Here is a 24,989-nt window from a genome sequence, read left to right on the forward strand (position 1 = left end):
AGGTTCGATCAGCTGTTTTATCTGGTTATGGCTTTATGGTTATGTCACCATTAATTCGCCCTTAAGGAAGTTTAATTTGGCCTTTAAGTTTGATTCACAACGCTACAAAACACGACAGGAATGAACAACCAAAATACATAATAATTATGTGATTAGTATATGCGTAAAGCATTTATCCTCTCACGAAATCACTTTATATATCCCCTTTGATAATATAGTCCACATTTACAGAACGATTCTGTCAACACTTCAACCATCGTAGGAGTGCGGGTTTAAATCCCACTCCCGGCTGAAAAGGCTTTGAAGAGATTTAAATTGTTTACAATATAGTTTGGCAGCTTAAGTAGAATTTATGTTGCGAATAGAGTGGAAGACAGTGGACTAGGCAGTCGAATGTCATATAATGATGGAATGGTGTTCGGAGATTTTTCAAAGTTACAAAAAAAAAATGATAAAAGCTTTAATATAAATAAAACTATTGTTTTAATAACAACAAAAACGCAATATATATTCTGTATACATAAATTTGTAAGGATTATCTCACTTTAAAATTTGAATTAAATAATCAAGTTTTGTTTTGAAACTGAGTCGAAAACTGTGCGTGTGAATGTGCGAATTTTCACCGATCAGCTGTTAGTTGCGCTACTTGGTAAAATTTACAATGATTTACAAGGTGTAATCGAAAAAGCTGTCCGTCCTGTTGTTGTTGTTGTTGTAGCGATACGGTTGCTCCCCGAAGGTTAAGGGAGTGATCGATGTGATGGTCCATTGCCGTTTACAGATCCGGTACGCTCCGGTAACACAGCATCATTAAGGTGCTGGCCCGACCATCTCGGGAACGATTTATATGGCCACATTAAACCTTCAGGCCAATCCGGTATTTTAGTCGCCTCTTACGACAGGCATACCTACCGCGGGTATATTCTAACCCCCTGACCCGCTGGGTTGAGCTGTCCGTCCTGATGTTGCGTTGTTCTAATTCTTCCAAAATTATTAAATAACATTCTGAATTATGTTGAGCGATAAGCGAATTTCTTGCAAAGCATATATCCATGGAGGAAGGCAGTTCGATAGCGCAATACTAAACTTCATAGCTTCCGCATCCCAATTGTCAACCTCGCCTACGCGAGGGAAATTCTGTTACAAATATGAATGTATCACACATATATTTAGCAGGCTACCCGAAGTTCCTGATGGAAAAAGGGATGGGGGAGGTATGACCTAGGTATAATATGGTCATATCAATCGTTGTGGAGATGATCAAGCTAGTACTTGAATGGTGCTTGTTACCGGAATTCTATCCAAACCATCAACATCGATAACACCCCAGAAAACCCTCAGAGTCTTTACCGTTAAAACAACTAGGGCTCGAGCAAACCAAGTAGGCCAGTAGCTATTGAGAAAGCAGAAAAAAACAATGGTAATAGTCTAGTTGAGGGGTCGACTGCTAATACTCTACCAAAAATATCGACAGAGGTGTCAAACGACGCGCCTTGACATCAGTATTAATAATCCGAAGGCGGAGAATAAAAATTTTAACTCGTTCAAAAGATATTAACGAAAAACCGGAATCCATATTATTTTTGCGCAGAACACTTTTCTGCGTTGGCGGCCTTAGGCCGTACTTATAAAAAATAACCCTGGCCTACGCCATGCCATGTCCGGGTGTGTGGTATAACCGTGGCTACCGCCACGGTGATGTACATTTTTTTTGTGGGTACGAACACAACAACCACATGAAAATCGCCAACTTCAAATGCAAATATCTCCGGACAGAGATAAAATTTTTCCGCCATCGGATTATTGTTCTCGAGATTAATACGCGTCGTTTGACACCTTTCTCGATATTTTAGGTAGCGTATTAGCAGTCGACCCCTCAACTAGACTATTACCAAATTCTGCTCTATCATGTGGAGTATTGAAATAAATACAACATCTTTGTTATAAATATAGTATTTTATTTTATTATTAGGAAAGTGAAGTACAACCTGGATTGTTGAAATCATAGCTCCGTTTTATCTGAAAAAAAAAAAAACATACGAAAAACGCAACATTAAACGAAAATTCACACTATAAAATATAATTTAGTTTTGTTATATAAATCAGTTAATAAGTAAACAGCATGGCTTTAAAATGGGTTCTACTCAGTAGAGGGACCCTGAATTAGGATAATATCATCATTATGATATGCTGTTATAAATTCGTGTATAATTATGCTTACTTGCAAACAATTTGTGTACAGTCTTTGAGATGCATTGCTAATGAATTAATAATCGGCTTTTCTAGTTGTTAAAATCTGAAATATAAGAAAAAATCGATTTAATAAATATACTCATTTAATAAAACATTTTACTTCTAGATAATATCAGTTAAAAAAAACTGTTACATGTATATTTCAAATGAACTATACTATATGAGTCATCATGTAAGCAATTTGTACATAATTGCATTTTATAAGAGTTCTCACCTTTTTATGTAGAATATCTTCTTCATATTTGCACGTCCTCTTTCCTCAGCCGATAACCATTCATTTGCATAGCACGTGCACAAGTTTAAGGTGGTTAATAGCACGTTTTCCACATGAACTCATTTGGCATCTGAAAATGATTTTACAGTTAGTGAATGGAAACGAGCTTTATTCATACTTTATTGTTTTCTTTATTGCTTCAGAATCCTTTTGGTTTAATAAAATGATTCAGCATGATTTAATTAAATCAGCTTTAGATTTGTCATCTTTAAAACTTCTTAACAAAAAGACAAATTATTAATACTATAATACAAACCTCTTAAGATGTAAGTCGAAACATATATTGCGCGCTTTATAATCACCATAAACCTAAAATAAAAAGAAAATTAACGTTGTCGGCTGTACTGTACTATATATAATGTAATAAACTCAATTCTTTCAGAATCCTTTTGGTTTAAAATGAAGTCGTCAGCAACTCTACTAATGATTCAACTTATATAAATATTTAATCTAAGTTTAGGTTTTTGCCGTACAAGTTTGGTTTTGACATGGAAAGTAACTATAATTTACCTTTTCTACGGCTATTTGTACTTTTCGCAGCACACCTATCCAAGGTGGGATTTTTTGCAACTACCTGTAAGGTGAAACCTTAATTAGTAAAATGCGGGATGCAAAGCATGTTAATATAAATTATAACTTTCAGTTGGCCGTTCTTATCTATCCTCAAAATGAAGTGCATATAAATAAATTAAATATTTAACACAGTTTCAGCTGGAGAACAATCATCAATTTTACATACGAGCTGTAGAATGCAATATGAAAAAAAAATTTACCTCATTATATATCAGAATTTTCTATGGCCATCCTTGCATGGTTTGAAATTTTGGCGTGATTTGAAGTTGTTAAATGTTTAAATTCTTCAGTAATAATAAACATTTCTGAAAATAATTCCCTATTATAGATAAATTTACACATTTTATTAGACGCGAACACTACAACTTTTTCCTTGGAAGCCCGACAGCAAAATGATCGAGTTTGTGAAGAAATTGTAACGAGTATAATTTGACAACCAAATGGTGAGAGTTGCCAGCGTTCAATGAAAGTCCATTTCCGAGAAAACAGTAAGGTGCACTTAACTTATTTTCAGCTGTATTTAAGTTGTTTTTTCTAGGACCACGTCTACATGTGCGTTATCGCTAAAATTTGTTGATAATTACCGATTATTGGGAGGAAAAATGTATATGCGAAATAAAGTTATCATGGTTATGTGCTTGGCTCATCTCATCAGCTGGTTTTATTTATTTATTAAATGTAAGGCGCGAGAGCCTCCGAAGAGATCTAAGGCCGAGCTTCTCTTCCAATTTGCGTCGTGCTCCTCTTGATTTTCCCTACAAATTGGCCGGACGGAACCTACATGTTTTATGCCGACTCCGAACGGCATCTGCGCTTACCAAACACTGCCGAGGGGCGACCCCGCTTAGAAAAATTTTCTTATTTCTAAAATTTTGATGTTGCTTTGCGCGGGGTGTGAACCCAGGGCATACGGTATGGTAGGCGGAGCACGCTACCATCACTCCACGGTGGCCGCCAACTTAAGATTAGCATCTTATTATATTAAAATTGAATAAGCTACAAAACTGCATACCCGACAAAACTCTAAAAATTCTTAGAAAAAAGTTCAAAAATTTTTATGAAAATTCGCAAAATTTACAAGCAATAAAAAATCGTCTCCGATGACATGTTTACGTCCGCTCGCTACGAATTTTCAATACAAATGGCGCTTAATGCTTTCTGCTTGTGTGATGACCGGGCAAGCGACAATCACCCGATACGCACACAACCATGGCTCAATTATATGGTTGACTCATCTCATCAGCTGATTTTATTTATTTCATTGCATGGTCGATGTGATTGTCAAAAGGAGATGGCAAACTCAAAATGAAACCAACCATTGGCAATTACACATACAAGAACTGCTATGTTTTATGCAAGGCGAATTCAGAACCAGGTGTTGTTATCCCAACAGCTGATTGCTTCTTCTTGATAATTTTCCATACAACGTCTTGTACTCCAATATGTCAGTGAATCGAAATCAATGAAAATTTTCTTTTGACTTGACATTCTTCCATCGACAATGCAATAAAATAAATAAAATCAGCTGATAAGATGAGCCAACCAGTACAAAAAAAATGTGATCACTTATCCGTCAACTGCCTGACAAGATGTTCAATATGGCTAATTTTTACCGTTAGGGCATATGCGCATAGCTCCCGTGATGCATACACATGCCAGTCGCTGAAGTTTTGACAGTGCTTGCCTCGTCGTCGCCCCAGTTGTTCTCAATGCCCAGGCTATCGAACCGTATGTTATCATAGGTTTTACTATCATGGTATACATCCATCTTAGCACATGCGGGCTACAGCCCCATGATTTTCCTGCTAAACGATTGCATACCATGATGGACCTCGTGGCCCTAGCTCTCATGGAGTCGAAGTGCTATTTCCATAGGAGCTTGGTGTCAAAAATGACCCCCAAGTATTTCACCGCGGTTCCATGTTCTAGTGCCACGCCATCTATTGTAATTGCTCTCAGGGCTGGTAGGGCCCTTCTTCTGGTGAAAGGGATGATGGGCGTTTTAGATAAGTTGATGGTAAGCCCCATACTGGCACACCATCCATTTGTAATATTCAATGCTCTCTGTATTATGTCACAGAGCGTACTCTCGAATTTACCCCTTGCAATTATGAGAATGTCGTCAGCATATCCCTGGAATCTTATGCCACTGTCAGATAGCTTTTGCAGGAGTTCATCCACTACTAGGCTCCACGAAAGGGGTGATAGAACACCTCCTTGAGGGCACCCCCTCGTGGTATTAACCTTAACTGCGCTGTTGCCTACATGGACTTCAGCGATTCTTGTGCGGAGTAGATTGTCAATCCATCTCTGGATAGGCATCTGAATTCCTCTTTTCTGCAGTGCTATGTTTACGCTTTCGTGAGATGTGTTGTCAGAAGCACCCTCGATGTCAAGGAAAGCGCAAATCACTGTTTCCTCTGTTTCGAACGCCCTCTGTATTTCAGATGTTAATTGGTACAGAGCTGTGTCCGTGGACCTACCCGCTCAGTACGCATGCTGGCTTTGATGTAGGGGCCAGCTCTTGAGGGTGTTCGACCTAATTTCTTGGTCGTATATCTTTTCCATTGCCTTCAAGACAAAGGAAGTTAGACTTATTGGTCTGAAGGACTTTGCTTGTGAATAGTCCTTTTTTTCTACTTTTGGTATGAAAACCACTTTTGCTCTTCTCCACATCATGGGTATGTATCCCAGTGCCAGGCTATCTCTCATGATCCTGGCCAGATGTGGGATAATCTGTGTCCCTTGCTGCATTAGCGCCGGGTAGATGCCATCCACCCCAGGAGATTTGTATTTCTCAAAGGATTCCACTGCCCATCTGACTCTGGCCTCACTGAAGAGAGAGTTGGCCAATTGCCAGTCTGATGGGGTTGGTTTCACTCTGGGGAACACAGGTTCCGGCAGAGCTGTAAAAAGATTGAGTCAATTGAGTGTGCATTCTCTCAGCATTCTTTTAAAAAATTGTGATTTATTGGTTGCATATTATAAATCTCCATTCCTGAATGGCTCAAAATACCTTAACTCAAATCTAAAGTGTGTGTGTTATTGAATGGTAAAATATAATTCAATATAGAGTGGGAATGTAGGAACCATTCCCAATCTTTAATGAATGTAAACTTGAAATGAATGCACACTTTTTTTCCATTCAGTACTAAATACTTTTCTTTTTTGTATACTTTCATTGCCATCAGATATGTTAAATCAATTTAGGGCTTGGATGCGAAAAAGGCGTAAAATTTATCAATAGAAATAATAGCCCCTTCTAATTATTCAAGTAGTTTAATATTTAATAATTCATGAGCTTAACACCGGCTTATAATAATTGAATATTCAATCATTATTTTTGAAAAGAAAGAAAAATTTACTGGCATACTGCGATTTAACATTTCGAAAACCGCCACATAATCATCATCAGTCAATTTCAAATGTTATCAACGGCTTCACTGATATTCGAACCGCGAATCATACGGTGAGACTGCAGTTGCCTTAAATCATCGAAATATGACAGTAAATGTTTTTTTCTTTTCAGTTTCTCTTTAAACTTCGCAAAGACAATCTATTGCTTTCTTGCTATATGTCAAAATGGTTCTATATGTCCTACTTATTTTGCTGTTGTAGTAAAATGGATATTGTAAATGACCACAAGGAATGAAAGAATGGAGAAACAGCATTCTTAAATCAATGATTTAAAATTTCAAATGATTGCACACTTTTACAGCTCTGGGTTCCGGTACTTGCGGAGAGGCACCCGGTAAATGCGTTTGTAGCAGGGCCTTCGCTCGCTCCTCCACCGTTCCGGTATAGGTACCGTCTGGGAGCCTAATCGCTAGGTTAATCTCCCTCTGCTCTTTGGCTAGGGCCTTGTGGAGCCTTGCCGCTGCAGGTGTGCTAGAAATTCCCTCACAGAAATTTCTGCAACTTTCCCTCTTAACTTTCCTTATCCCTTTATTGTACTTTGTTAGATTTTGAGTGTATTCCTCCCAGTTGCCGGTTCTTCTTGCCCCGTTAAAGAGTTTCCTAACTTTCTTCCTTAGTAGTGTCAGGTCATGCGACCACCAGGGGGTTGCCTTCTTACCCTTAACTCGGGAGACTCGGCAACTGGAGTTGTAGGCATCTATCATTATCTGATTTGCTCTATCCACTCTGCCCTCTAACTCAGTACAGTTAGTGCTTCTGCTCTTGTCTCTGAGACTATCCGCGTTAGCCTCTTTGATACTTTTGCAGCTGCCCCAGTCTGCTTTCCTGGGATTTCTTTTAGGGCTGGATTGCCCCGATACAGCACCCAGCTCAAACCTTATGATCCTGTGATCCGATGGGGAGGGTTCTTCTGAGACTCCATTTCGAGATGATATTATCAGTTAGGTTGTTGCCAAGAGTTATATCTAGGACCTCTGCCCTGACTCTCGTAACAAACGTCGGTTTGCTCCCGACGTTATATATATTCAAATCGTTGCTGACAATATATTCTAGTAAACACTCACCCCTTTGGTTGGTATCACTGCTGCCCCACTCCGTGTTGTGGAAGTTAGCATCGCTTCCTATGATCAACGGAAGTTTCGCTCTTCTGCAGTGCTCCACTAGCTTCTGCACGTTAACTGGAGGGACTGTGCTGTCGTCCCCCGGGAAGTAGGCTGCGGTCAGCACAATGCTGGTGTTGTTTCCATTCACCTTTGCTTCGATCTGCACCGCCACCAGATCCCGACTTAAAAATTCTGTAATGCAAAAATAGTTAATATTTGCTTTAAGCATTACCCATGCTCTTGGTCTCTGCTGTGAGACATCCCAAATAACTTTGTTATTACTCACATTAAGACCCCTCACCTGTCCCTTGTAGGCCCAAGGTTCTTGAAGGAGGGCGATGCCCAGATCATCCGAGGCGAACCTCCTCACCAGTACAGCCGAGGCTGCAATGGCGTGATGGAGGTTGATCTGGGCTATTTTTATGCTTGTGCCGGTTATTTTTACCCGGCCGGCCTCATCGGATCATCGTCATCCGAAAATCCGCTCTCGCTTTCGTCCCGCCTATTCAGCTCAAGCTCCTGGAGGTCGAAGCCCTCGATGAGCTCTTGTGTGGTGGAGATTTCTCTTTCATCCCCAGGCTGCACGATTGTGTCCTTCTTGCTTGCTGCGGTGGGAGGGTTTGTGGTCTCGCGAGCTCTGATGGTATCGGTGCTCGCGTCCGTCATATTGTCGTCCGACAGCTCGCCTCTGTCGGCGCCCTCTGCCTCCCCCTTGTCTTCCGGCTTCTCATTATTCCCTGGTTGCCTCTGCCTCCAGGGTCTCACTAGGACCAGGCCGTACCTATAGTGCAGCTTAAATCCGTTCCTGCGTATAATTTGATACGATTCCTCGTCTATGCCCACGTCGAGACGTAGGCCTGTTTCCTCTGCGCTAAAGTTAATAACGCGCCATCTCTGCGTCCTGAGGCCCTCATTTTGGTTGGCGAGGAGCCGTAACGCAAACTCTTTGGGTCGTTCCGCACTTCTGGGGAGGAACATAGTCACATTATGCCTTGGCGGTATTTCATCCCCGCGTCTCGTCCATAATTGTAGTCCTGTCCACCCCTCAAGCGTCGGTATCACTTCAACGAGCCACTTACCGTTTTCTCGTCCTCGCAGTCTACGAGGAGGAGCCCTGCTCGGAAGTATACCCCGCAATATCTATCTATCTACTCGTATTATAAAAGTAATGCATTTTTCGTACAAATTTCCTCCAAAAAATTAATTTTCTGTAAAATGTTGCTATATTCTTTTAGGGAACACAAAGTTACGTTTATCGTTTTGTGTAAAAAATGCTTTTGTAGTTATTACATTTCGAATGTTTAGTAAAATGTACTTCGATCGTAGTAAAATTCAGAGTAATGATAGACAGCCCTCTAAAATATGCATTCCGAACTTGTCAGATTAAGATAAAATGGAAACGGGATGAGAACGCCTGAAATTTCATTTAATCATGATGGTGACTATCGTGATCTCGTCCTTTACAGGACGACTTTCTATCACCCGCTGATGTTAGCCGACTGTGTGCGTCGCCAAATTGAACAACCTGCCAAAATGGTTAAAAGTAGCCATACTGAACATCCTGGCTGGCAGTTGACGAAAATATATCACACTTGTTTTTGTGCACAATGATAATTTTAAACATAATTTTATGCTTCAGAAGCGTCACAGCTAAACTATTTTTGGGTAGAAAAATTCTGCGCAAAACAATCGACAGTTAAAAAACTAAAAAAAAAAAAATAAATTCTAAAATTTGTCAATAATGTAATTTGTAATATTTTTACGACGAAAGAATTAAATTTTTGTGAGGATTTACATTAAAATCAATTTACTCTACAAATAAGTGAAGTGTTACACTTTAATGCAAGATAATTAGGCGGACTTGATTTTTTTTTTAACTGGATCTAAGAAAATAGCTTTAACTAATCCGACTGAAAACACACAAAAATATGGCTAAGGGCAAGAAAAAAGAAGGCAATACCGATAAAGAAATAAAGAAAGTAGAAAAGGAGTACACATTGCTAAATGTGGAGGAACAAAAGGCACGGGATGCTAAATATGCAATGCGTCTAATGGATTTACGGGCATGTTTGAGTCATATTGATGGTAAGTGATAGAACACCCAAGCTTATTCGTGGTATATAATACAGAGTTTCGGTAATAGTTTACAACAGAGGTTGACAGCTAAAAGGTATCCAAAAATATCGGGAGAGGTGTCAAACGAGACGCACGGTGGGGTATTTGATCAATCTAGCTGGCCAAAAGTCGATTTTTCAAAATAATCCAATTTTTTTTTAATATACTCCCTGGCGTTTCTAGATATCCATTGAATAGCATACATATCCCAAGAGCCGTCTGCAGAGCCAACGGAGCTACCGCGCACATCTAAAGTTGTATAAAAATTGTGTGCATTGTAGGCATGTATTTTTTGATTAAAAAGCAATATACCTACCCTTCAAACCTAATTCTTGTACACTTGTTTAGTATTAATCAAATCTAAATACATTGGCGCATATTCATAGTCGAAATAAAATAGGTTTTAAATTTAGTTGCAGCTTTTTTTTACAGATAGCTCATAGAAAATTATGTCAAAAAGCTGCAACTAAATTTAAAACCTACTTTATTTTGACTATGATTATGCGCCATTCTCTTTTAGAACAGGTAAATGTGTTTTTAATTAATTTGTTAGATTTTTTATACTGCATGTTTTAACTGAGTAATCCTACTACTTTTCAATATTAATTTTTTTAAAAACCTTGCAAACAAAGAGGGGGGCGAAGTCGAAAAGGACCTCAAAAGCCCAGGGGAAAAAGACAGGTGCAGGTCCCCGACGTCACCACGAAGGTGTTAGAAGAGGACCAAGCGCCAAATGGTGCTGTGACTCGCACAGAGGAACACCCGGTACAACAGTTACGAGAGGCTGAAGGGGGCCTCGAATAGTCTAAACCAAAAGGCCAAGGGGAGGACGACGACGTCACGACGAAGGGGCTGGAGGGGGACAAACAGCCCAATGGTGCTGCGAGCCCTACAAATAAACCTCTAACACAGTAAAGTGGCGTCGAGCGAACTTCTCCTAACCCTTGAGGAGGGTTCGTTTGACGTGGCGCTGATCCAGGAGCCGTGGCTCTCATCGGAGGAAAGGTTTCTGGACTTAGCGCGCGCGGGTTTGGCGTTTACTACGCGCAAATGGAAGAACGGGTGCGAGCTGTAGTAATGGTAAGGAAACAGCTGCATTCATATATGCTGCCCAATTACACTACTGAGGACCTCGTAGTGGTGGCCGTTGAGCAAAAGAATAAGCAGGCATTTATCCTGGAGTCATGCTACATGGCCCATACTGCGGAGGTTTCACCGATGGAGTGCAAAAGGCTAGTACAGGAGGAAGGGCGCAAAGGGCGGTTGGTCACAGGCGCAGATGCAAATGCGCGTTCTTGATAAACCATCCTTCTTCGACCATGCGTATATCAGCTTCAGCATGCCCCTAAAGAGGGTATAGAAGGGAGGAACCTTTAGAAACCCTAGGTCAACGAACTGGACTAAATTCCAGAAACAGGTAGAAACAAAACTGGGACATCCCAAAGAGGTTACCAATGTGGAGGAACTGGAGGAGTCTAATGAATTCCTAACAAGGACGCTTATGACTGCGTATAACAAAGCTTGCCATCTAAGAAGATTGAGAGGAAAAGCAAAGCCGCCATGGTGGAGCAATGAGCTGAGTCTTCTAAGAAGACAGGTAAAAGAAATGTTTAAGCTCGCAAAGACCGCGGAAAGAAAAGCGTGTGGGGACGAATACAGGGATCTACTGAGGATCTACAAGCGTGAAATTTCCAGGGCGAAGAGAATCTCATGGAAAATTTCTGTACGGACATAGAGTGCTCCAGCGAAACAGCACGGTTGAAAAAAGTCCTAGCAAAGGGGAAACATAGTCCAGGGACTAATAAAGAAAGAGAACGGGCAAGGGGCACGTAATAGTGAGGAATCTCTTGAGGTGCTTCTCGACACACATTTTCCATCGGGAGACGGTTTAGAAGAGCCAGCAGACATCACTCACACTTCGATCACGGAGCGGGTAGTGCCGGGCTTTGTGACCGATACCAAGATCGAATGGGCAGTGAAAACGTTTACTAAGTTTAAATCGCCGGGCCCAGACGGTATATTCCCGGCCATGCTACAAGTTTCAAGTATGGCGGTCGTGGAATGGCTTAAAATAATATTCGATGGGTGCATAAGGCTGAATCATGTACCGCACTCTTGGAGAACTACTCGTGTAGCTTTCCTACCAAAGGCGGGGAAGATCGGTCACGTGTATCCCAAAGACTATGGACCCATTAGCTTAACATCATTTCTGATCAAAACCTTTGAGAGGCTGATAGATGTGTACATAAAGTCCAACGTGGATGAAAAGCTGCTCTCCACAACACAGCATGCGTACACCAAAGGCAAGTCGGTAGACACCGCATTGCATAGGGTGGTAATAAGCATAGAGAGATCCCTGGAATATAAGGAGTATGATCTAGGAGTCTTCTTGGACATTGCCGGGGCTTTCAATAATGTTTCTAAACGGGCGATTATGGATGGTCTTAATTACATTAAAGTACATCCCGCCTTAATCAGATGGATCGGCTGCATGTTAAATTGCAGGAAGATTAGAGGGGTACTATCACGTCTGCTGTGGACGCTGGTCATCAACCAACTGCTCAGGCGATTCGATGAGGGAGCCGTAAAACTTACGGCTTACGCAGATGACGTTGCAACTGTCATAAGTGGAAAGTGCCTTCCAACGATTAGTTCTTTGATGGATCGGGCGCTTCAGATTATTTATACCTGGGCATCTAATGTCGGGTTGAAAGTTAGTGCGGAGAAGACGGATATGGTCTTGTTTACAAAGAGGTACAAGGCCCCAAATTGGACTAGGCCTAAGTTAGAAGAAGTGACCTTACAGAAGAAACCTTGCACAAAATATCTAGGAATCATCCTAGACAGTAAGCTGTCATGGAAGCTCAACGTGGAGGAGAGGGCGAAGAAGGCATCAAGGGAACTCTATGCATGTAAAAGAATGCTGGGGTGTACGTGGGGCTTATCGCTCTCTATTTCTCATTGGGTTTTTACAGCAATTGTAAGCCCTATTCTATACTATGGAGTTCTTGTTTGGTGGAAAGCCACACAAAAAACAACATACCTCAAAAATTAGAGGGGGTATGCAGACTATCAATGCTTAGTATTACGGGAGCGCTGAAAAAAACCCCGACGGCTGCACTGTATGCCATTCTGCACATTCCACCTGTAGACCTGGTAGCAAAGAACATAGCATTAACAACTGCAACCAGGCTCGGTGCCTCGGGGCAGCTTGAGTGCCGACCATATGGCCATAGTAGTAAAGCGTCATCAATCACAAGACGAACAGACTACCTGATTCCCTATCTGCGCTTCGAGGTTGATCTTAAGGCCGGTGGACGGTTGGCGCAAGGGTGCGCAAATGGTGGACGAGGAGATACATGTGTACACAGATGGTTCCAAAGTAGTGGAAGGAGTAGGGTCTGTGGTATACTGTGCTGATCCGGAAATAAGCAGATCCTACAGGCTGCCTGATTACTGTAGCGCTTTGCAAGCGGAAATATTAGCCGTAACCAAAGCAGTAGAAACCCTGGGAGAGAATAGCTTAAGCTGCAACCGTGTTAACTTTTATATTGACAGTCAAGCAGCAATTAAGGCAATAATCTCACATAGCACAACATCTAAATGCGTGTGAGAGTGTAAGCAGTCTCTGGAGAGAATCGGGACAGGGAGAAGCATACATCTATATTGGGTCCGAGGGCATATGGGAATAGATGGGAATGAAAAAGCGAACGAACTAGCTAAAAAGGGCGCATCCCTTGAAGCTTGCTCCGTAGACGCCCAATTAGACTGGGCGAGATTAAGGGAAGGTGAGAGGTGCATATGGTCGACCAAGCGGGAAAGGCGTGGGTTCAAGCGCGGGGCTGTAAAGTGTCGAAGATTATGTGTAGGTCTTACAACCTTAGACTAACAAAGTTGCTTCTATCATTACGGGTATTCTGACTGGACACATGCCTTTAAATTAGCCCTGGTCAGTGATAGCAGATGTAGGAAGTGGGGGTTGGAGGAGGAAATGATCGAGCACGTTCTGTGCTCGTGCCCTGCACTTGCCAGGCTCCAGCTATTAGGAGTGATACAGCTGTCAGATCTAGAAGCAGCAAGTGGCTTAAGTCCTAGGAAGCTTCTAGTATTTGCCAAGAGAGCGGAGTTATTTTATAACATAGGTCCTGGTTTTTGATAGGGTTTTTCAGTTTGGTCGTTAAAACAAACTTCTGGTAACACTACGGACTCCATCAGTCTATGTGCGGTGCTCATGGATGGGCCAGTTCAACCTAACCTAACCTTGCAAACAAAAAGATATATCTTTTTTTCATGGCATATCATGTCAGTAATTTTTTGGCGATACATAAGCTTGTGTTTGTTTCAAAGTATAATAACAAAAACGGCAGCGCATACACGCGATTTTTTGAGTGGTTGTCAATTTTGTAAGAGACTGATACCCGTACTGACATATCTCATGTAATTTTTTTTAACTTCAAAAAGGTGGCAACCTTGGGAAAACATCCTCAAACTGTACTACTATATCGATGTACCAAATTGCATTCAAATCGGTTAAGCCGTTTCCGATATGATAGTGGATATACAAAGAAATATAAAAAAGGTAAGGTGGCAACCCTACTTAAAAATGTCAATAGAAATGCGGAGTAAAATACCCTTCGTTTGATACCCATATTGACACACATATCTCATGTAATGCCAAATAATGACCCCGGGTCCCTCCGAAACCGGGGCTCGATCCATAGTGATTTAGCGCGGAACACCGTGAATTTACTGTCAAATATTTCCTTTCATAACATTGAAGTGAGACAACCACTTTTATAACCGAAATAACTGCTGTTTTAATTTTGGCCAGCTAGATTGATCGAATTCCCCACCGTGCGACGCGTACTGACTCCACCATAATAGTCTGAAGGCGGAAACAAATTTTATTCGTTCAAAAGATATTAACGAAAACCGAAAAATAACCCCGGGCCCCTCCGGTTTCGGTGTGTGGGATCCATAGTACATTTTGGTAGACGACCCTTCTGCATTGGTGGCTCTCGACCGCGCTTATAAAAAATTACGCTGGCCGGTCCACCAATGGTGTAGAATCAAAATTAAATTATAAAATTCCTTTGTACACAAAATGTTTCCCTGTGTACAATAAAATTACAACAACTACATTATAATTGACAACTTCCACTGCAAATATCTTCGAACTATTGTTATGGAGGTCAATACAAGTCGTTTGACACCCATCCCCATATTTTTGGACGCGTATTAGAAGTCGACCCCTATTTTAAATTATTACCACAGTTTCTTTTGAAGCAGTACAGTTTTTTTTTCTTATTAAACAGAGGCTTTTATCACTGTGGAGGAATTAAAAGATGAAGAAGATATACTAGAAAAGGTTAATCGAAAGTAAATTTCTCTTTTCGCACAAATACAATTTCTTATAAAATAATTGATTTAATTACAGTGGAATATATATTTACGTTGCGATGGTTTACCAAAGCCATATATACCGCCGGAAATACGGCTGTTTTTTGCAAAATTGAAATTTTTCGAAAATTCTAGCATTGAGAAAACAATGGACTGGATGCTATCAGTGGATGAGCGTAGTATGTTATCTCAGGATATATTTCGTAAAGATATGACGCGCAGAGCATTGGTTAATCAAATGCGTCCCAATTTCGGTGATGAGTACAAAGAATATATAGACTATTTGTTAAAGGTAATGTTCGAAAAATATTTATAAAAAATCTAGTTTCCGAACAAATTATGTCTGGCTTATATATATATAGGTTGTGAAAAGTATCGATTATTATACAGATGACGACAAGAGAACAGCGAAGGCAAAAATAAGTATTTTGTCAGATATTTTAACGGTATATTCTTTCGGGAAATTCTCGGAGTCTAAAAAGCAATGAAGAAGTTGAAAGTTTTCCTTATTATTCCCAAAATTTGTTTACACCCGATACAAAAATACATGTTCGAAATATTTTGATCTCTATTTTATTACCTTTATATTAAGTCCCTTTCATGTTTGTCCCCTCATTTCCATACGAATTTTTGACCCACGGAAGTCTTTTTCGGTAACTTCCCGTTGAGCTAGACACATGATACTTAGAACATAGTTCAGATCTGAGAGACATTACAATGCAAGTGAAAAAAAAGGTGGCGCACGGATGGAAATATACAGAAAATTAATTTTAAAATGGAAATTTTGCAATCGACTTTTAACTAACTTGTCGGGGATCCAGAGCTTTGAAATTTAGCACATAGTTTTCGAGTCGATGGCATTACAATTCGTGGAAAACAAAATGTCGCCAGGTGGCAGACGAATCGAGATAAACGAAAATCCCTGGAAAAACGTAGGGAATCTTGCAATCGATTTTTGAGTAACTTGCCGGTGAGCTGGAGATACGAAACTTTAGCCGTAAGTCAGAACCCGGTGACAATGCAATATTTTATCAAAAAAATCCGCTAGGTGGCGCATGGAGCGAGATATTAGGAAAGTTAATTTTAATTTGGGAATCTTGCAATCCATTTTTAACTAACTTTCCCGTTACCTAGAGACTTGTAACTTAGCACATAGTTCGAGACCCGATGACAATATAATTTATAGAAAACAATGTTCCGCTAGGTAGCGTGCTAATTGAGATAACTAAAAATCCCTGAAAAACGAGGGAATCTTGCGATCGATTTTTGAGTAACTTGCCGACGAGCTAGAGACTTGAAACTTGGGACGTGGGTCAGAACCTGGTGACAATGCAATATTTTATAAAAAAAAAATCCCCTACGCAGCGCATGGATCGATATGTTGAGAAAAATAGTTGTAAATTGGGAATCTTGCAATCGATTTTTAACTAACTTTCTGGATATCTAGAGACTTGGAACCTGAAATATAGTTTAAAACTCGTTGACAGTGCAATTTCTGATCAAAAAATCTGAGCTACGTAACGCACAAGTCGAACTATTTAGAAGATTAAGCCATACCTTCATGGCTAGCCGGCCTTCATGCAGGCGTTGTAGATTTGAAGGCCCAACTCAATGCACGGCCTTGCATACATAGGCGTACGTGACTTTCACCATGATTCTTTTAGACTTTCAGGCGTATGCGAATTTCACCACGATTTTCGGCTGTGCAAATTAAGTAGCTGACAAACGAGGTGGAATTCTCTTGTTATGATACGAGGTGGAATTCTGTTGTTTTCGCCAGTGTTGTCAGCGAAAACTCCAATAATTCTCTTAAATATTGCTATTTTGAACAAATAAATAAAGATAAGAATTTTCACTTAGGAATTACTTAAATTACTAATTAAAGTTGCAATTGCTTTTTGTAGGCAGTACTAAAAAATTGAAAATAAAAAGATGATAAAAAAATGTAAAGGACTACCTTTATATAAATGGACCAAAAAATAGAAGGCAATTTTTCCTTTAATACATAGTCTTGTTGAATTTTGACTAAAAAACTTTAACAATAGCTCTTGTAAAATAATTTTGGGATTTAAAATTATAAAGGTAGAGCACATGTTTAAATTTTAAATAATCAATTACATGGTTTGCCTCAAATTGAAAGATTGCGCTCCACCTTAATAGTTTTAAATCCCAAAATTCTTTAACAAGAGCTATTGTTAAAGTTTTTTAGTCAAAATTCAACAAGATTATGTCTGTATTAAAAGAAAAATTGCCTTCTATTTTTTGGTCCATTTATATAAAATTTTTTTATCATCTTTTTATTTTCTAATTATTTAAAAAAAAAGATGTTGAAAACAGCCTTTGACTTGCAAAAACTTATTAAACTTTTTTGTGAGAAAACATTAATTATTATATATTTGATATATGGCGTTAAAAACAGGGCCAAATCGATAGGACGCTTCTTGTGTATGTGGTGAGACGTACCCATAGAGTTTGAGTGTTCTATAATTGGTCTACAAAAGCATTTGGAATATTTTCTACTTTACCTATGCTTTCTAGACTTCGAGAGCATTTATTTTAAAATTTTAACGCATAATTGCATGATAGAAACAATTACAAGGTAGAACCATTTCTGACAACGTCTTTTCAAAACGAAAAAAAATTCAAATTTCTCAATTCCACCTATACACATTTATGACATTTATGTTTTCTCTCGAACAAAAACAGATTTGAGTATATTATTTTGTTTATTTCCTTTTTTTTTGAGATTGATTTTTAAATATTAAATTGCGCAAAAACTTCAAAAATTAAATGATGGCCGACCAGAAGAGAGAACGGTTATACCTTGTACGCGTGTTTATCAAACAATTATATGTCCATAAAAAACTTAATAATTGAAATTTTTACAGCAAAAGAAAGCTGCATATGCGGAAATCAAACAGTTTTTCGATCATTACACATATCGTATATTATCAGCAGAAGATTCTTATATGGAGTAAGGTTTGAGTGCAGAAGAAAGAACAACATCAAAAACAGAAATAATCTGTTTCGCTTTTCATAAAAAATAATTGATTTTGGTTCCACATCCTACGATTTGTTAGCCTTATTGGAATTTTTCAATTCAATCGTAATATTTGCGCGGTCTGAGAAAACCGGTAAAACTTTTTAAATTGAGATCGAGTAATTTTCCCGAATTTGAAAACCGGAACATGGCTTATAAGCAAAACCTAATGCTGGCTGGCGACGGCACAAAAAATGCTGCTGGTAACCATAGCAACGGGTGATTGTCGCTTGCCCGGCCACCACACAAGCAGAAAGCATCTAGCGCCAATTGTATTGCTTGTAAATTTTGCGAATTTTCATACAAATTTTTGAACTTTTTTCTAAGAATTTTTTCGAGTATGCAGTTTTGTAGCTTATTCAATTTCAATATAATAAGATGCTAATCTTAAGCAACTAAGAAAATTACCTGATTTTTGGCAATTTTTTCACCATCCGACCTTTGCATTCGTAGGTTTCAATAAACCGCAACGTAAAATCTTTTTCTTCCGCGAAATTGCTCATTTCACGTTCTCACAAAACTAACACACTAATGCTTGTCAATCACGTTGTTTTAAAAGCGTACTATTTAAGAATTCCGTTAAAGAGTTTTTCTCTATGATATACGCCCTATTTTTGCTAAAAATATATAGAAGTGCCGTATTGATAGTAGCGTGTCCGCCTACTACACCGAAGCAATATCAGAACTTTAGAAACACGTTTTTTCAATTGCAAGACAACTTTTCTAAGCGGGGTCGCCCCTCGGCAATGTTTGGCAAGCACTCCGAGTGTATTTCTGCCATGAAAAGCTCTCAGTGAACACACATATTCCTTGCAGATGCCGTTCGGAATCGGCATAAAACATGTAGGTCTCATTTGTAGAGAAAATTATAAGAAGCACGACGCAAATTGGAAGAGAAGCTCGGCCTAAAATCTCTTCGGAGGTTATCGTGCCTTATATTTATTTATTTTTTAATACTGAGTGTGAAAACTAACTTTTTGTAACACATTCAAAAAGCGTTTTGTTTTATAATTTTTCACTGCGAATTGTTTATTATCTCTTTGTTTTTTTTTTGGACTTTTATGGTTAAAGCTTAAGCTTATAAAACACCAGGTTATCCCTCAAATTGTGTGCTTTCATCAATTCGTAATGCTTCTCCACATGCAGAGCTTCTTTATATCGATGGCAGCTGCTTTTACAATGGTAATACCATAGAGGCCAGAACCATGTACAGCGGCACCCCGTTGTGTTCCGTTGCATATATAAAAATAATTTGGTTTTTAAATGGCACCACGCCAGTTTTTAAATCTTATTTCGAGAATTTTCTTTTATATAAATGTGTTGTATCAATGTGGCTTGTCGCAATGTTTTTTCATTGTCGCCATGTTTTTTTTTCACCGTTACGATCCGTTATGTATATATATAACGTGAGTTGGTTTTAATATGACACCACGCCAGTTATTAAAACTTGCACGAATTTTTATTCCTGTTAGGAGTGCAAGAACACCACCCTAACGTCCACTCACGCGAAAAGACAAGGTATCCTTTCTTCAATGATGAGATTTTGTTACAAATAAAATTTAGCTGCCATAGTTTGGTGAACTCTGACATAGGCCGTTCCTCAATACATTTTTGCTAAGACCATAGACGAGATTTTGTAATATCCCATTTCACTTCGTGTTGTAACGTCGTCGCGTCAAGATCGTTTCCCCACAACTCAACCGCGTGCTATAAAAGGACGCTATTCATGCGGTTGAGAACAAAATGGCGGATAGTGAGGGAATCGAAATGACAAAAAATTATTAAAAATAGTTGAAAAACTTAAAATTTATCGTACTTGGAGTAAACCATTAAATCTAAATATAATTCATCGTACTTGGAGTAAACCATTAAATCGAAATATATAATAACCTTAATTACACAGAAACCTACGCACATGGTTCTGGCCTTAGTGTATTACCTGTGTGTTGGTGGAGCAACTGTACAACAATTTAAAGCCATTAAAATATGAATATATAACATGGTGTTATGGATTAACACCAATGGAGGGATAACCTGGTGTTTTATAAGCTTAAGCTTTAACCAAGAAACTAATAATCAAAAAAAAAAAAAAAAAATAATATCCCATTTGTTAAATTGTTAAAAATGTCTAAATAAATTTTTTTTCATAATATGATTACAAAGATCGGTAAATGCCACAACTGCGGAATACTTTTATGAATGTGAAAATTTTTGCATACATATTTGGACATTAAAAAATGTGCCTATACTTTTTCGATTTCTAGAGTAAGTATTTAGTAAAACTACTTTCAAATTACACAGCCCCACAGAAAAAAGTGGGATGTACAACGGAGGAGACAGGTCCATTTCTATTGAGTTTTTGGTCGCTGAACACGAATCCGTTGTCAGAATTCCAAAAAGTTAGCTCTTGTTTTTTTTTTTTTTAAACTCCCTTTTTTCGTATGAAAAACTAGAACATCGGAAGTTTTTTGAGGTTAGAAAAGAAACAAGAGCTAACTTTTGAATTCTGACAACGGATTTGTGTTCACCGACCAAAAATCCATAAGAGTTGGCCTGTCTCCTCCTTTGTACTTCCCAATTTTTTTTTTCTGTGGGACTGTGTTATGAATCCATGTATAATATTTAATTGAAAGCTTGTGCTTTAAAATTCAAAACATATAGAGAACCTTGCTTGGAAGCATCTTTGCATAAACTTCAGCTTAAAGTTCAACTACCGTTGAATATCCTAAATGAAAATCTCACTATAAGAGGATTGCATTTATTTTTCGATCCGTTTAGTGAAAACGCAAAAAGTTATAGGCAGGAACCGATCGCTACTGCTGGAGACTTAACAGCTGGCATAACTGGTGTGCTATTTGAAAAGTTGTTTATGATTTTTAAATTTTTTAAATATCTATATTTTTAGATTTACATGAATGTTTGGTTCACGAACATTTCATGCAAGCCGATTTGCAGAATGAGGTGCGTCTTAAACTGATTGAAAGGCGAACGGATTATGAAAACAAAGCGATGTAAGAAGGCATTTTATAATATTGATTAGTGATGATCAAGGCGAATTCAGTACCAGGTGTTGTTATCCCAACAGCTGATTGCTTCTTCTTGATTATTTTCCATACAATGCCTTGTACAACAATATGTCAGTTAATCGAAATCAATGAAATTCTTCTTTTGACTTGGTTGAATTCGCTTTGCCACCACCCAAGGCGAATTCATTACAGGTGGTGTTATCCCATCAGCTGATTGCTTCTTCTTGATAATTTTCCATACAAAGCCTTGTACAACAAATTGTCAGTTAATCGAAATCTATAAAAATTCTCTTTTGACTTGACATTCATCTGCACGGCGAATTGATTGAATTCGCTTTGCCACCACCTGGTATAGATTCGCCTTGGCCACCACCTGGTATGGATTCGCCTAATTCGCTTCGAAAAATTTCATTGATTTCGATTAACCGACATATTATTGTACAAGGCGTTGTATGGAAAATAATCAAGAAGAAGCAATCAGCTGTTGGGATAACAACACCTGGTACTGAATTCGCCTTGTATTCTATAAACTATAACATGACATATATCTTTTGATTATTACCTTATCTTATTCCCATCTAAGGGCACTTAATGAGCAATTGGAAAATTTGAAAAAATCAAAGGCTAATGCAGATGATAAAAAGAAAACGGCAAAACTTATTAAGCTTCCGAAGGAGCCGCCTATTATAACGCTCGATATGTATCCGGATATTTGGGAAGATTTTTTACAAATAGAACAAGAACGATTTAATAATTTTATTAATCATGTTTATCATCCAGACTGTTTGAAACTGGAAGAGGATGAGGTAATGAAAACTGTTTCGTGCGTAGAAGCCAAGCGATGCAAAATTTATTGCTCATTTTCCTAAACTAAGAATTATACAGCCCAATTCCAAACAAAAATTCCGTGCGAGTTTTTTCACATTCCTCGTATTCTAAATAAAAATTCCTTGTGAGTTTTTTCACTTCTCCCTTTCCTCCTATTCTGAACAATGTTCGAAAAAGCGGAAACTGGTTATGGGAGAAAAGTAGGTATTCAGCCCAATTCTAAATATTCCCTCGAAAATATAAACAATGCACAATATTGCATTTCATGTGGTATTCACTGAAGGGAGAAGAGAAAAAACTCACAAGGAATTTTTTTTCAGAATACGAGGAATGAGAGAAGGAAAAAAACTCGCACGGAATTTTTGTTTAAAATTGGGCTGATTTTGAATGTGAGTGAAAGGGAGATTTCTCTGCCATTACTTAGGATTTTTTTCACTTGTTAAATTAAAAGGAATGCATCGAAATAGTTAAAGGAAATTGTTTCTTTTAAGAAAGAAAACTTAATTGTACAAATTTGTGCTAAAATATGTACATTCTACCACAATATTCTTTATTTTAAGTCGAAAAGTATATCATTAACAACGGACGAGCTCTTGGTACATTTGATGCAGCCACCCAGAAATGGCGCAAGGATTTTTAAAGAAGGCTTAAATGGATTTTGGCATATGACGAAAGACGAATTCAACTCGACTTGGCCGCCAGAAAATTGCTTTGCTGAATGGAAGCAGGCAACTCGAGCGGATTTGTGTTATCCCGTCGTCTTCTTCTTATGCTCCTCTGTTGATGCTGCTGTGGCACCAATTCATTACTCATTTCAATGAATACCACATGAAATGCAATACTGTCCATTGTTTATATTTTATTTCTTAATTTCAAACAAATTCGCAACAATAATTAAACTTTTCAATTTTATAAACAAAATAAGAAATGCGCAACACGAAATTGCAATTGATAAAACAGCTGACTTCGAAAATTCGAAATTCCTATTCCCCAATTATTGTACTCCCTAGGAGCAATGATTTTGAGGAATTTTTCCGTGGGAATAAAAAAATCCGCGAGAACAAAATTTCGAGGGAATATTTAGAATTGGGCTGATTATAATCCGAATGTCGACATTTCTTATTTGATTGGTATTCATTTGATTGGCGACAGTTGCAAAATTTATTTTGTTTCAAAACTCAGCGTTATTCCGAAATGGAAAGAGAAATCGAAATTAGCGTGAACTTTCAACTCTTATGGACAATTGTATTCGGGGGTGATGTTGTTATTGTTCTAGCAATACTTTGCTCCGGTCAATGTATGGATGGAGTTGCGAGCCTAACAATGTTGTTTTGGATTAAACAACTGGAATATATTAGCTGTGTTTTTTTTACTTCTATATACGGTTACGCTTAAACTTTATATGGACTGCTAAGCGACAAACTTTAAATACACCTCTGAAATTGCTGCGCATAAAATTTGTCCTACTAAATTTCAATTTGCATTATACTCAGATGTAACTGAAATATGTGTTTTTGTTTCACCCTCTACACTAATTCTATGTATTCTATAAGTGTCCACAATTCATCGCAACTGACTCAGCTATATGTTATACCCTATGGCCATCGGAGGGTTGTGTCTCCGCTTTTCGGTACACTCTGTGCTTATGTTAGTTATTTAACCACTGCCGAGATGAGCTCCTAAATACGCAATACGGCAATACGGTGTAAAAAAAAACACGGCTATTTTTTGCCTGGGAGGTAGGCCAGGGTGTAGATGTTGTCTACTGGAGTATTGTGGGCAGACAGACGTTATAAGAAGGTACCCCTTGGCAGTTTTGGGGGTAGTGTTTTGACATGACTGTTTTCCTTTTCCAGTGAATGGTATATTGGTCTGCCACCCATACAGGCGGTTTCAGCTTAAATGGAGAGGTACACTTTTTGAAGTATGAATAATTTACAAAGGTGTTTTAAAAACAAGAAGTAAAAACTCTAGCATTAGGCATTTTTGAAGTAATTTTAAAAGGGAAACTTATTTTTATACTCAGCTGAGCAGAGCTCACAGAGTATATTAATTTTGTTCGCATAAAATAATCGAGATAGATATAGACTTCCATATATCAAAATTATCTGGGCGAAAAAAGAAATTCATTTAGCCATATCCGTCCGTCCGTCCGTAAACACGATAATAAAAAAAAATGTAAGGTGCGATAACCTCCGAAGAGATCTAAGGCCGAGCTTCTCTTCCAATTTGCATCGTGCTCCTAATGATTTTCCCTACAAATCGGCCGGACGGGACCTACATGTTTTATGCCGACTCCGAACGGCATCTGCAAGGCAGATGAGTTTTCACTGAGAGCTTTTCATGGCAGAAATACACCCGGAGCGCTTGCCAAACACTGCAGAGGAGCGACCCCGCTTAGAAAAATTTTCTTCTAATTGATAAACTTTATTTCTAAAATTTTGATGCTGCTTTGCCCGGGGTGTGAACACAGTGCATACGGTGTGGTAGGCGGAGCACGCTACCATCACACCACGGAAGCCGCCAATGACACGATAACTTGAGTAAATTTTGAGGTATCTTGATGAAATTTGGTACGTACGTTCCTGGGCACTCATCATGCCCACTTTTTCGATATCGAAAAATTCGAAAAACAGAAAAACTGCGATAATTCATTACCAAGGACGGATAAAGCGATGAAACTTGGTGGGTGGGTTGACCTTATGACGCAGTATAGAAAATTAGTATAATTTTGACAATGGACGTGGCATCGCCCACTTTTAAAAGAAGGTAATTTAAAAGTTTTGCAAGCTGTAATTTGGCAGTCGTTGGAAATATCATGATGAAATTTGGCAGGAACTCTACTCCTCGGCACTCGGACCTCATATATATATATTTTATACGAATAACCATTCATGAGGGTTCAGAAAATATGCTGTTTTGGCAAGTGGGACGTGGTGTTAGGTGAGCTTTTTAAGAGG

General features: G+C 38.7%; 1 protein-coding gene and 1 long non-coding RNA gene across 2 annotated transcripts in view; one reads left to right on the forward strand and one right to left on the reverse strand.

Moving 5' to 3' along the window:
• Window positions 1-1,937: 1,937 nt before the first annotated feature.
• On the reverse strand, window positions 1,938-3,507 carry LOC137246321 (uncharacterized). The gene is made up of 6 exons (XR_010951442.1): window positions 3,301-3,507; window positions 3,038-3,101; window positions 2,784-2,836; window positions 2,468-2,597; window positions 2,222-2,296; window positions 1,938-2,019 (listed from the first exon to the last, which is right to left on the reverse strand). It is a non-coding gene; the product is annotated as an uncharacterized lncRNA (long non-coding RNA).
• Window positions 3,508-9,351: 5,844 nt separating this feature from the next.
• The window catches only part of LOC137243552 (uncharacterized), a 32,509-nt gene continuing 16,871 nt past the window's right edge, over window positions 9,352-24,989 (forward strand). The window contains exons 1-9 of the mRNA XM_067771363.1: window positions 9,352-9,705; window positions 15,051-15,103; window positions 15,173-15,427; window positions 15,498-15,581; window positions 18,024-18,109; window positions 20,339-20,440; window positions 20,837-21,021; window positions 21,081-21,186; window positions 21,785-22,007. Of these exons, the coding sequence (XP_067627464.1) occupies window positions 9,549-9,705; window positions 15,051-15,103; window positions 15,173-15,427; window positions 15,498-15,581; window positions 18,024-18,109; window positions 20,339-20,440; window positions 20,837-21,021; window positions 21,081-21,186; window positions 21,785-22,007 (1,251 nt within the window). The 5' untranslated portion in view covers window positions 9,352-9,548. The remainder of the gene's footprint in view (window positions 9,706-15,050; window positions 15,104-15,172; window positions 15,428-15,497; window positions 15,582-18,023; window positions 18,110-20,338; window positions 20,441-20,836; window positions 21,022-21,080; window positions 21,187-21,784; window positions 22,008-24,989) is intronic.

Source organism: Eurosta solidaginis, chromosome 3, assembly GCF_040869045.1.
Source record: "Eurosta solidaginis isolate ZX-2024a chromosome 3, ASM4086904v1, whole genome shotgun sequence".
Classification (NCBI taxonomy): domain Eukaryota; kingdom Metazoa; phylum Arthropoda; class Insecta; order Diptera; family Tephritidae; genus Eurosta; species Eurosta solidaginis.